Source organism: Oncorhynchus mykiss, chromosome 27 (genome assembly GCF_057628025.1).
Source record: "Oncorhynchus mykiss isolate SJ-2025 chromosome 27, ASM5762802v1, whole genome shotgun sequence".
NCBI classification, from domain to species: Eukaryota; Metazoa; Chordata; class Actinopteri; order Salmoniformes; family Salmonidae; genus Oncorhynchus; species Oncorhynchus mykiss.
Genome location: NC_143048.1, coordinates 50612539 through 50626961, shown reverse-complemented (window position 1 = coordinate 50626961; position 14423 = coordinate 50612539). Strand labels below are relative to the sequence as shown.

Below are 14423 nucleotides of genomic sequence, written 5' to 3'. Positions count from 1 at the left end.
TGTCTTATTATTTCTCTTCAGTCTAACTGCACTGCGAAATAAATATAAGATTTTCAATTGGGACGTTGTTGACCTAATATCTACTAAAGTAAAACTGTTTTTGAAGAAGTGAAAACAGAGAAGAGGAGATTGATTCAAATTCAACACAGGACTTTGTCAGAGTGAACAGAAAAGAGGAAAGAAGAAGGAACTCACCACTGAGGTATTTGGGCTTCTAGTGGTTCAGTTGGCAAGATCTTTGTGTTCCTTTCCATTTAAAGCCATCAGGATGTTCAGTGACCTTGAACAATGGTTCTGGAATGATACTCCCTAACGTTAGGACAAGGAAATGATCAGAGCACAACTCTGTTTTCTCTAGTGAACACTCATGTTACCTTTTAATAACCCACTGTCTAGTCAGGCCAACTGATACCTTTTAATAACCCACTGTCTAGTCCTCTAGTCAGGCTAACTGATACCTTTTAATAACCCACTGTCTAGTCCTCTAGTCAGGCCAACTGATACCTTTTAATAACCCACTGTCTAGTCCTCTAGTCAGGCTAACTGATACCTTTTAATAACCCACTGTCTAGTCCTCTAGTCAGGCCAACTGATACCTTTTAATAACCCACTGTCTAGTCCTCTAGTCAGGCTAACTGATACCTTTTAATAACCCACTGTCTAGTCATCTAGTCAGGCTAACTGATACCTTTTAATAACCCACTGTCTAGTCATCTAGTCAGGCCAACTGATACCTTTTAATAACCCACTGTCTAGTCCTCTAGTCAGGCTAACTGATACCTTTTAATAACCCACTGTCTAGTCCTCTAGTCAGGCTAACTGATACCTTTTAATAACCCACTGTCTAGTCATCTAGTCAGGCCAACTGATACCTTTTAATAACCCACTGTCTAGTCCTCTAGTCAGGCTAACTGATACCTTTTAATAACCCACTGTCTAGTCCTCTAGTCAGGCTAACTGATACCTTTTAATAACCCACTGTCTAGTCATCTAGTCAGGCCAACTGATACCTTTTAATAACCCACTGTCTAGTCCTCTAGTCAGGCCAACTGATACATTTTAATAACCCACTGTCTAGTCATCTAGTCAGGCCAACTGATACCTTTTAATAACCCACTGTCTAGTCATCTAGTCAGGCCAACTGATACCTTTTAATAACCCACTGTCTAGTCATCTAGTCAGGCCAACTGATACATTATAATAACCCACTGTCTAGTCCTCTAGTCAGGCCAACTGATACCTTTTAATAACCCACTGTCTAGTCATCTAGTCAGGCCAACTGATACCTTTTAATAACCCACTGTCTAGTCCTCTAGTCAGGCCAACTGATACCTTTTAATAACCCACTGTCTAGTCCTCTAGTCAGGCTAACTGATACCTTTTAATAACTCACTGTCTAGTCAGGCTAACTGATACATTTTAATAACCCACTGTCTAGTCCTCTAGTCAGGCTAACTGATACCTTTTAATAACCCACTGTCTAGTCCTCTAGTCAGGCCAACTGATACCTTTTAATAACCCACTGTCTAGTCCTCTAGTCAGGCTAACTGATACCTTTTAATAACCCACTGTCTAGTCATCTAGTCAGGCCAACTGATACCTTTTAATAACCCACTGTCTAGTCAGGCTAACTGATACCTTTTAATAACCCACTGTCTAGTCATCTAGTCAGGCCAACTGATACCTTTTAATAACCCACTGTCTAGTCCTCTAGTCAGGCCAACTGATACCTTTTAATAACCCACTGTCTAGTCAGGCCAACTGATACCTTTTAATAACCCACTGTCTAGTCCTCTAGTCAGGCTAACTGATACCTTTTAATAACCCACTGTCTAGTCATCTAGTCAGGCCAACTGATACCTTTTAATAACCCACTGTCTAGTCCTCTAGTCAGGCCAACTGATACCTTTTAATAACCCACTGTCTAGTCCTCTAGTCAGGCTAACTGATACCTTTTAATAACCCACTGTCTAGTCCTCTAGTCAGGCCAACTGATACCTTTTAATAACCCACTGTCTAGTCCTCTAGTCAGGCTAACTGATACCTTTTAATAACCCACTGTCTAGTCCTCTAGTCAGGCCAACTGATACCTTTTAATAACCCACTGTCTAGTCCTCTAGTCAGGCCAACTGATACCTTTTAATAACCCACTGTCTAGTCCTCTAGTCAGGCTAACTGATACCTTTTAATAACCCACTGTCTAGTCATCTAGTCAGGCCAACTGATACCTTTTAATAACCCACTGTCTAGTCCTCTAGTCAGGCCAACTGATACCTTTTAATAACCCACTGTCTAGTCCTCTAGTCAGGCCAACTGATACCTTTTAATAACCCACTGTCTAGTCATCTAGTCAGGCCAACTGATACCTTTTAATAACCCACTGTCTAGTCCTCTAGTCAGGCCAACTGATACCTTTTAATAACCCACTGTCTAGTCCTCTAGTCAGGCTAACTGATACCTTTTAATAACCCACTGTCTAGTCCTCTAGTCAGGCTAACTGATACCTTTTAATAACCCACTGTCTAGTCCTCTAGTCAGGCCAACTGATACCTTTTAATAACCCACTGTCTAGTCATCTAGTCAGGCCAACTGATACCTTTTAATAACCCACTGTCTAGTCCTCTAGTCAGGCCAACTGATACCTTTTAATAACCCACTGTCTAGTCCTCTAGTCAGGCTAACTGATACCTTTTAATAACCCACTGTCTAGTCCTCTAGTCAGGCTAACTGATACCTTTTAATAACCCACTGTCTAGTCCTCTAGTCAGGCCAACTGATACCTTTTAATAACCCACTGTCTAGTCCTCTAGTCAGGCCAACTGATACCTTTTAATAACCCACTGTCTAGTCATCTAGTCAGGCCAACTGATACCTTTTAATAACCCACTGTCTAGTCCTCTAGTCAGGCCAACTGATACCTTTTAATAACCCACTGTCTAGTCATCTAGTCAGGCCAACTGATACCTTTTAATAACCCACTGTCTAGTCAGGCCAACTGATACCTTTTAATAACCCACTGTCTAGTCCTCTAGTCAGACTAACTGATACCTTTTAATAACCCACTGTCTAGTCAGGCCAACTGATACCTTTTAATAACCCACTGTCTAGTCCTCTAGTCAGGCTAACTGATACCTTTTAATAACCCACTGTCTAGTCAGGCCAACTGATACCTTTTAATAACCCACTGTCTAGGGCATTATCAGTTTTATTCAACAGGTTACCAACATATTTAAATAATGATTTACATATTTAATAAAACCTTGATTTTGATTAATTCATAAGATATAGTTCTGACACAAATCTAGGGTTGATACCCAAGCCGTTTGGTTGTTTGTTCTATCAGTTCGATGACCAGTCGTTCAGTCATTTTGTTCTGCATCTATGGATGAGAACCAGTCGTTCAGTCATTTTGTTCTGCATCTATGGATGAGAACCAGTCGTTCAGTCATTTTGTTCTGCATCTATGGATGAGAACCAGTCGTTCAGTCATTTTGTTCTGCATCTATGGATGAGAACCAGTCATTCAGTCATTTTGTTCTGCATCTATGGATGAGAACCAGTCGTTCAGTCATTTTGTTCTGCATCTATGGATGAGAACCAGTCGTTCGTTCTAAATGTTCCATACTGGCTGCCAATGTTGTTAACCCTTGTTTGCTAGCCAACTACCGCTAACTTACAGTCACGTCAAACAGTGCAGCCAGGATAACAGAAAAGTAGCTGCCTTTGCATTTTTTTTACGTTGTTTTCTAGTGATTATTTATTAGGATACATCCATAACAATGAGCTACGATTTCGCCTGACAGAAAATGTGCTCCCTCGTCAGGACATTGTTGTTCAGAGGAACTGAAGCTGGAAACTAGAGGCATTTTGTTTTGTTTGACCTGTATTGATAGTTCTTTGTATCCATGAACATTATGCTGATTCATGAGAAAAGCTGCCAGCCTGTCTGTCTCGTCCCGACAACCGACGCGTTCATTACTATGGGACAGCTGGAGATCGAATTTGAATATTGAAACAATGTCGGAGAGACAGACAGCAAGGTTTAAACAAATCTCAGCTGTTGAAAACGAATTGTTAGTCTAAAAGAAATGTGAGATAATGTCTAGATGCTTTTTATAGTGGAGATGAGGTTTATACATTGCCTGGCTGGGCTGATGGGAAAGTCGATTACAGTCAGATGGAACAGAGTAAATAGGAATTTTAACATCATAGATTTAGCCGGTGGTAACTTGTGGAATAGACACCAGCTGGAATGCGGTTTTAACCAATCAGCATTCAGGATTCTAACCACCCATTGTATAATTAAGAACAAAATAAAACAAAGCACATGGAATGAGTGGAAATGTATTGTATTAATTGAACATCTACAGTATAGTATACGTTGAGAAGAAAATCACCAATACAACAAAACAAAACATATTTCTGTCATTGTACTGTATACTGTACTGGACACACAACACGCCCTGACAATTCCCTACATAGTGCACTACTATTGACCACAACCCATAGTATAGTGCCCTATAAAGGGAATGGGGTGCCAGTTGGGATGCACACTTTAATAATTCTACCTTTACGCTGGCTGGCTGCAGTTTAACATAAACAGATTCGGTCTGATATATTGGCACCCTAGCATAATGTTCAGTTTCCTCTTTTTAAAACTGGTTGAAGGGCACCTTTTACCCTGTAGAAACCTGCAACGTACCACAGATTAGATCATTTGCACACTAAATGACAATCATTGCCTCCAACCAAATTCAAATGAATTTTACATTTCTAAAACTTCAACTTATTCCAGAAGAAATAGTGAATCATGCAAGAGTGCCAATATATTTGACCCCGACTGTAATACGTCATTAAAACCAGGATGGTTTGATGTCAGTGCCAACCGTATCAATGTGTTTGATAGCACGTCATCAGCTGACTTAGTACCGTGGATGTCATAATAAATTAATGGAGGTTTAAGGTCAAGGAAAGGAAGGAGACGTGGCCATGAAGTTAGGGCCTCTGTACACTACACTACTAAAACTAGGTCCAGGATAGATAGTTGTGATCTGATGTTGATAGATCTCACCAGACATATTTTACTATAAATCCAACAGTTACAAATTCTCCTCTCCTCCCTCTTTCTCTCTCTCTCCTTTCTCTCTGTCTCTCTCTTTCTCCTCTCTCTCTCTTTCCTTTCTCTCTCTGTCTCACTCTTTCTCCTCCCTCTCTCTCTCTCTTTCTCGCTCTCCTTTCTCTCTCTTTGTGTCTCTCGCTCTCTCCTCTCTCTCTCTCCTTTCCCTTTATCTCTCGCTCGCTCTCTCTCCTTTCTCTCTCTCTCCTTTCTCTCTCTTTCCTTTCTCTCTCTCTTTCCTTTCTCTCTCTCGCTCTCTCCTTTCTCTCTCTCTCTCTTTCCTTTCTCTCTCTCGCTCTCTCCTTTCTCTCTCTCTTTTCTCTCTCTCTTTTCTCTCTCGCTCTCTCCTCTCTCTCTCCCTCTCTCTCTCTCCTTTCTCTCTTGCTCTCTCTCTCCTTTCTCTTTCTCTCTCCTTTCCCTTTCTCACTCACTCTCTCCTTTCCTTCCTCTCTATTTATCCTCTACTCTCTCTTTATCTCTCCTCCCTCCCTCTCTCTCTTTTTCCTCCCTTTCTCACTCACTCTCCTTTCCTCTCTCTCTTTTTCTGTCTCTCTCTCTCTCCTGTCCTTTTCTCTCTCTCTCTCATTTCCTCTCTTTCTCCTTTCCTCCCTCCTCTCTCGCTCCATTCCTCTCTCTCTCTCCTTTCCTCTCTCGCTCTCTCTCTCCCCCCTCTCGCTCTGTTTATCTATCTCCTCCCTCTCTCTCCTTTCCTTCCTTTCTATTTATCCTCTACTCTCTCTTTATCTCTCTCCTCCCTCCCTCTCTCTCATCTCTTTTTTTCCTGCCTTTATCTCTCTCCTCTCTCTCTTTTTCCTCCCTTATTCTCTCTTTCCTCCCACTATCGCTCTCCTCCCTCTCTTTATTTCTCCTCTCCTCTTTCTCTCTTTTTATCTGTCTCTCGCTCTATATGTCTTTATCTTGAGGATCGGGGAGGAGGTTCAGATGGTATTTCCTTATCGCAGAGCAATGGAACATTTATTTTTCCACATTTCTGCGAATAGCAATGGCATTGAAATAACATCATTCCCCTTGTGCTCCCTTTAAAAAAATACAGTAGTTATGTAATTTAATGGTACATGAAATAGAATGGCATTGTGTATTTTGTGTAACTTGCGTAACTTGAGATATATAAATGCCTGCCCAGCCATGAAGCAGGGAGTGTGACATGTATGTCACTGAAAACAAACGCAAAAAGCAAAACTTGGTATAGCAGTTTTAAGGGTGCGTCTCAAACAGCACCCTATTCCCTACATAGTGCACTACTTTCAACCAGAGCCCATGGCACTCTGGTCAAAAGCAGTGCACTGTTGGGAATAGGGTGCAATTTGGGACGTAAACCTAGCTCTCTTACAAGTCTAGCAAAACAGTAATTCTCACAAATTAAAAATGCTAACACAACTTCTATATATAAAATTCCACCACCTCAAAAGATAAGAGTGTATTGAAGGGAGGCACCGTTACAGTATCTTTGATGGATTCACCACAGAGGTCTGACTGGAGGACATATCTGGACTATTGGACTTCAGACAGGGCAGACAGACCTTGGAGAAGGAATCACAGTTCTAAGAGGTCTGACTGGAGGACATATCTGCCTGCTGGCAGGACTATTGGACTTCAGACAGGGCAAACAGACCTTGGAGAAGGAATCATTCTGCCACAAATATAAACTCAACTAATTCCCCCCCAAAATCTTCACATTTTGACTTAGTCCAAATATCACCTCCCCAAAACCTTCATGTTTAACTTGGTCCAAATATCACCTCCCCAAAACCTTCATGTTTAACTTGGTCCAAATATCACCTCCCCAAAACCTTCATGTTTAACTTGGTCCAAATATCACCTCCCCAAAACCTTTACGATTAACTTAAATTGTCTTAGTTTCAAAGATATGATACACCCACCGGACAAAGACCTATTTTCAAATCAACATAACATTTTGGTCGATATTTGATTTGATATATGATGACGTTTATAAAATATTTATTCAACTCTTGCTCTTTGGGTATATTCTATTCTTCCATGGTGCTTTGCGCGGTGCAGGTTTGGTTGTCTCCTGTGATTGGTCACTTGGCGTGGAAGAGGAGGGTCTTGACCATGCCGGCCAGGACCTTGGGGAGCTGGGAGGAGATGACCTCTGACATCATTTCAGGGAACTCAACCTTCATGGCGTCAGCCTGGATGTAGGTACTAAGACAGTACAGGTTCACTTTCTTCACAATCTGGTGGAGAGAGGGGGGAGGAGGGAGAGATAGGGGAGGGGGGATAGATGGGGGAGGAGGGAGAGAAGGGAGAGATGGGGAGGGGGGGATAGATGGGGAGGAGGGAGAGATGGTGGAGGAGGGAGAGATTGGGAGGAGGGAGAGATGGGGGAGGAGGGAGGGAGGGGGGAGAGATGGGGGAGGAGGGAGAGATGGGTGAGAGATGGGGGAGGAGGGAGAGATGGGAGAGGAGGGGGGAGATGGGGGAGAGATGGGGAGGAGGGAGAGATGGGTGAGAGATGGGGGAGGAGGGAGAGATGGGGGAGGAGGGAGAGATGGGGAGGGGGAGAGATGGGGAGGAGGGAGGGAGGGGGGAGAGATGAGGGAGAGATGGGGGAGGAGGGAGAGATGGGGGAGGAGGGAGAGATTGGGGGAGGGGGGAGAGATGGGGGAGGGGGGAGAGATGGGGGAGGAGGGAGAGATGGGGAGAAGGGAGAGATGTGGGAGGAGGGAGAGATTGGGAGGAGGGAGAGATGGGGGAGGAGGGAGGGAGGGGGGAGAGATGGGGAGGAGGGAGAGATGGGTGAGAGATGGGGAGGAGGGAGAGATGGGGGAGATGGGGAGGAGGGAGAGATGGGTGAGAGATGGGGGAGGAGGGAGAGATGGGGGAGGAGGGAGAGATGGGGGAGGGGGAGAGATGTGGGAGGAGGGAGAGATGGGGGAGGAGGGAGGGAGGGGGGAGAGATGAGGGAGAGATGGGGGAGGAGGGAGAGATGGGGGAGGAGGGAGAGATGGGGGAGGAGGGAGAGATTGGGGGAGGGGGGAGAGATGGGGGAGGAGGGAGAGATGTGGGAGGAGGGAGAGATGGGGAGGAGGGAGGGAGGGGGGAGAGATGGGGGAGGAGGGAGAGATCGGGAGGAGGGAGAGATGGGGCAGGGGGAGAGATGGGGGAGGAGAGAGATGGGGGAGGGGGAGAGATGGGCAGGGGGAGAGATGGGTGAGGAGCAAGCATGTCAGCGTTTTGTCCTCATCAAATCATGGTCATCGAAAACAAGTTCATGAAACTTTTATCCAATGATTTACGAGTGAGTCTAATAGGTTACTAATGATTTACGAGTGAGTCTAATAGGTTACTAATGATTTACGAGTTGGTGTAATAGGTTACTAATGATTTACGAGTGGGTGTAATAGGTTACTAATGATTTACGAGTGGGTGTAATAGGTTACTAATGATTTATGAGTGGGTGTAATAGGTTACTAATGATTTATGAGTGGGTGTAATAGGTTACTAATGATTTACGAGTGGGTGTAATAGGTTACTAATGATTTACGAGTGGGTGTAATAGGTTACTAATGATTTACGAGTGGGTGTAATAGGTTACTAATGATTCACGAGTGGGTGTAATAGGTTACTAATGATTTACGAGTGGGTGTAATAGGTTACTAATGATTCACGAGTGGGTGTAATAGGTTACTAATGATTTACGAGTGGGTGTAATAGGTTACTATCCCGCTATCGTAACCTTAATTAGAAAGCCTGTAGCAAGACATATGGGCAAATTATGAAGATGGATTAAAGCGTCAATCGATAAAAAGTGCTAAGGATGTAAAGCAGATGGCTTTATAAAGGAAAAACACCTGAAAGTAACCTAAAGAAACCTTCATATTGAAGCCTATATCATATTGGTTCATTATACTACATTATACCTTGATCTAAAGGAACAGGGGAATATTAAACTTCCACATCATACCTTGATCTAAAGGAACAGGGGAATATTAAACTTCCATATCATACCTTGATCTAAAGGAACAGGGGAATATTCAACTTCCATATCATACCTTGATCTAAAGGAACAGGGGAATATTCAACTTCCATATCATACCTTGATCTAAAGGAACAGGGGAATATTCAACTTCCACATCATACCTTGATCTAAAGGAACAGGGGAATATTAAACTTCCATATCATACCTTGATCTAAAGGAACAGGGGAATATTCAACTTCCACATCATACCTTGATCTAAAGGAACAGGGGAATATTAAACTTCCATATCATACCTTGATCTAAAGGAACAGGGGAATATTCAACTTCCATATCATACCTTGATCTAAAGGAACAGGGGAATATTCAGCTTCCATATCATACCTTGATCTAAAGGAACAGGGGAATATTCAACTTCCATATCATACCTTGATCTAAAGGAACAGGGGAATATTCAACTTCCATATCATACCTTGATCTAAAGGAACAGGGGAATATTCAACTTCCATATCATACCTTGATCTAAAGTTACAGGGGAATATTAAACTTCCACATCATACCTTGATCTAAAGGAACAGGGGAATATTCAACTTCCATATCATACCTTGATCTAAAGGAACAGGGGAATATTCAACTTCCATATCATACCTTGATCTAAAGGAACAGGGGAATATTCAACTTCCACATCATACCTTGATCTAAAGGAACAGGGGAATATTCAACTTCCATATCATACCTTGATCTAAAGGAACAGGGGAATATTCAACTTCCACATCATACCTTGATCTAAAGGAACAGGGGAATATTCAACTTCCACATCATACCTTGATCTAAAGGAACAGGGGAATATTCAACTTCCATATCATACCTTGATCTAAAGGAACTGGGGAATATTCAAATTCCATATCATACCTTGATCTAAAGGAACAGGGGAATATTAAACTTCAACATCATACCTTGATCTAAAGGAACAGGGGAATATTAAACTTCCATATCATACCTTGATCTAAAGGAACAGGGGAATATTCAACTTCCATATCATACCTTGATCTAAAGGAACAGGGGAATATTCAACTTCCATATCATACCTTGATCTAAAGGAACAGGGGAATATTCAACTTCCATATCATACCTTGATCTAAAGGAACAGGGGAATATTCAACTTCCATATCATACCTTGATCTAAAGGAACAGGGGAATATTAAACTTCCATATCATACCTTGATCTAAAGGAACAGGGGAATATTCAACTTCCATATCATACCTTGATCTAAAGGAACAGGGGAATATTAAACTTCCATATCATACCTTGATCTAAAGGAACAGGGGAATATTCAACTTCCACATCATACCTTGATCTAAAGGAACAGGGGAATATTAAACTTCCATATCATACCTTGATCTAAAGGAACAGGGGAATATTCAACTTCCATATCATACCTTGATCTAAAGGAACTGGGGAATATTCAACTTCCATATCATACCTTGATCTAAAGGAACAGGGGAATATTCAAATTCCATATCATACCTTGATCTAAAGGAACAGGGGAATAGTAAACTTCCACATCATACCTTGATCTAAAGGAACAGGGGAATATTAAACTTCCATATCATACCTTGATCTAAAGGAACAGGGGAATATTCAACTTCCATATCATACCTTGATCTAAAGGAACAGGGGAATATTCAACTTCCATATCATACCTTGATCTAAAGGAACAGGGGAATATTCAACTTCCATATCATACCTTGATCTAAAGGAACAGGGGAATATTAAACTTCCATATCATACCTTGATCTAAAGGAACAGGGGAATATTAAACTTCCATATCATACCTTGATCTAAAGGAACATGGGAATATTCAACTTCCATATCATACCTTGATCTAAAGGAACAGGGGAATATTCAACTTCCACATCATACCTTGATCTAAAGGAACAGGGGAATATTCAACTTCCATATCATACCTTGATCTAAAGGAACAGGGGAATATTCAACTTCCATATCATACCTTGATCTAAAGGAACAGGGGAATATTCAACTTCCATATCATACCTTGATCTAAAGGAACAGGGGAATATTCAACTTCCATATCATACCTTGATCTAAAGGAACAGGGGAATATTCAACTTCCATATCATACCTTGATCTAAAGGAACAGGGGAATATTCAACTTCCACATCATACCTTGATCTAAAGGAACAGGGGAATATTCAACTTCCATATCATACCTTGATCTAAAGGAACAGGGGAATATTAAACTTCCATATCATACCTTGATCTAAAGGAACAGGGGAATATTCAACTTCCATATCATACCTTGATCTAAAGGAACAGGGGAATATTCAACTTCCATATCATACCTTGATCTAAAGGAACAGGGGAATATTAAACTTCCATATCATACCTTGATCTAAAGGAACAGGGGAATATTAAACTTCCATATCATACCTTGATCTAAAGGAACAGGGGAATATTCAACTTCCATATCATACCTTGATCTAAAGGAACAGGGGAATATTCAACTTCCATATCATACCTTGATCTAAAGGAACAGGGGAATATTCAACTTCCATATCATACCTTGATCTAAAGGAACAGGGGAATATTCAACTTCCATATCATACCTTGATCTAAAGGAACAGGGGAATATTCAACTTCCATATCATACCTTGATCTAAAGGAACAGGGGAATATTCAACTTCCATATCATACCTTGATCTAAAGGAACAGGGGAATATTCAACTTCCATATCATACCTTGATCTAAAGGAACAGGGGAATATTCAACTTCCATATCATACCTTGATCTAAAGGAACAGGGGAATATTCAACTTCCATATCATACCTTGATCTAAAGTTACAGGGGAATATTAAACTTCCACATCATACCTTGATCTAAAGGCACAGGGGAATATTCAACTTCCATATCATACCTTGATCTAAAGGAACAGGGGAATATTCAACTTCCACATCATACCTTGATCTAAAGGAACAGGGGAATATTCAACTTCCATATCATACCTTGATCTAAAGGAACAGGGGAATATTCAACTTCCACATCATACCTTGATCTAAAGGAACAGGGGAATATTCAACTTCCACATCATACCTTGATCTAAAGGAACAGGGGAATATTCAACTTCCATATCATACCTTGATCTAAAAGAACAGGGGAATATTCAACTTCCATATCATACCTTGATCTAAAGGAACAGGGGAATATTCAACTTCCATATCATACCTTGATCTAAAGGAACAGGGGAATATTCAACTTCCATATCATACCTTGATCTAAAGGAACAGGGGAATATTCAACTTCCATATCATACCTTGATCTAAAGGAACAGGGGAATATTCAACTTCCATATCATACCTTGATCTAAAGGAACAGGGGAATATTAAACTTCCATATCATACCTTGATCTAAAGGAACAGGGGAATATTCAACTTCCATATCATACCTTGATCTAAAGGAACATGGGAATATTCAACTTCCATATCATACCTTGATCTAAAGGAACAGGGGAATATTCAACTTCCACATCATACCTTGATCTAAAGGAACAGGGGAATATTCAACTTCCATATCATACCTTGATCTAAAGGAACAGGGGAATATTCAACTTCCATATCATACCTTGATCTAAAGGAACAGGGGAATATTCAACTTCCATATCATACCTTGATCTAAAGGAACAGGGGAATATTCAACTTCCATATCATACCTTGATCTAAAGGAACAGGGGAATATTCAACTTCCATATCATACCTTGATCTAAAGGAACAGGGGAATATTCAACTTCCACATCATACCTTGATCTAAAGGAACAGGGGAATATTCAACTTCCATATCATACCTTGATCTAAAGGAACAGGGGAATATTAAACTTCCACATCATACCTTGATCTAAAGGCACAGGGGAATATTAAACTTCCACATCATACCTTGATCTAAAGGAACAGGGGAATATTCAACTTCCATATCATACCTTGATCTAAAGGCACAGGGGAATATTCAACTTCCATATCATACCTTGATCTAAAGGAACAGGGGAATATTAAACTTCCATATCATACCTTGATCTAAAGGAACAGGGGAATATTCAACTTCCATATCATACCTTGATCTAAAGGAACAGGGGAATATTCAACTTCCATATCATACCTTGATCTAAAGGCACAGGGGAATATTAAACTTCCACATCATACCTTGATCTAAAGGCACAGGGGAATATTAAACTTCCACATCATACCTTGATCTAAAGGAACAGGGGAATATTAAACTTCCACATCATACCTTGATCTAAAGGAACAGGGGAATATTCAACTTCCATATCATACCTTGATCTAAAGTTACAGGGGAATATTAAACTTCCACATCATACCTTGATCTAAAGGAACAGGGGAATATTCAACTTCCACATCATACCTTGATCTAAAGGAACAGGGGAATATTCAACTTCCATATCATACCTTGATCTAAAGGAACAGGGGAATATTAAACTTCCACATCATACCTTGATCTAAAGTTACAGGGGAATATTAAACTTCCACATCATACCTTGATCTAAAGGAACAGGGGAATATTCAACTTCCATATCATACCTTGATCTAAAGGAACAGGGGAATATTAAACTTCCACATCATACCTTGATCTAAAGGAACAGGGGAATATTCAACATCCACATCTGTACAAGGTGCGTCTCCGACCACCTCCGGAGACGGTCAGGAGAATGTAATCAAAATCAGATCACAATGCGTCTTTTGGTTGTCTACACTGGCTTAAAAATGTGTACACAATCACAATGTGGACAAGATCAGGGCAATGGACTCATGTTAGACGCAGGTATAAACAGGGCTTATGATAGAGAAGTGACTTCCTGTCCTGTCCAGTACCTCATGCATGGCATCCATGAGCTTGGTGAGATGATAGAAGCGTTGAGAGGAGGCCACCATGCCTCTCTCCTTCAAATGGATAGCCTTGGTCAGCTCCCGAATGTAGTTCTGTCTCATCTCCTCAAACTGGGCCTGGCTCTTTAAACCCTCCAATGGAACTACGGAGAGAGAGAGACAAGGGACAATGGGTCATCAACCCGGAAACAAAATGTCTTCATCCAAATGGCACCCTATTCCCTGTATTGAGCACTACTTTTAATCAGGGTCCATAGGCATCCGGTCCAAAGTAGTGCACTATATAGGGTGCCATTTGGGATGTATCCTATATTTTAGACATGGAAGGTCAGACTGCTCTGAACTCTAATTCACAGAGATGTTACTGTAGGTCCAATGCAGCTGTTTTTATCTGAACATCAAGTCATTTCTGGGTAACAATTAAGTTCCCTA

At 41.2% G+C, this 14423-nt stretch overlaps 1 protein-coding gene across 1 annotated transcript in view; it reads right to left on the bottom strand.

The window, feature by feature from the left end:
- Window positions 1-4328: 4328 nt before the first annotated feature.
- pgr (progesterone receptor) overlaps window positions 4329-14423 on the bottom strand; it is a 62839-nt gene continuing 52744 nt past the window's right edge. Inside the window, exons 8-9 of the mRNA XM_036965366.2 lie at window positions 13977-14134; window positions 4329-7335 (exon numbers count right to left, since the gene is read on the bottom strand). Coding sequence (XP_036821261.2) covers window positions 7180-7335; window positions 13977-14134 — 314 coding nt within the window. The 3' untranslated portion in view covers window positions 4329-7179. The remainder of the gene's footprint in view (window positions 7336-13976; window positions 14135-14423) is intronic.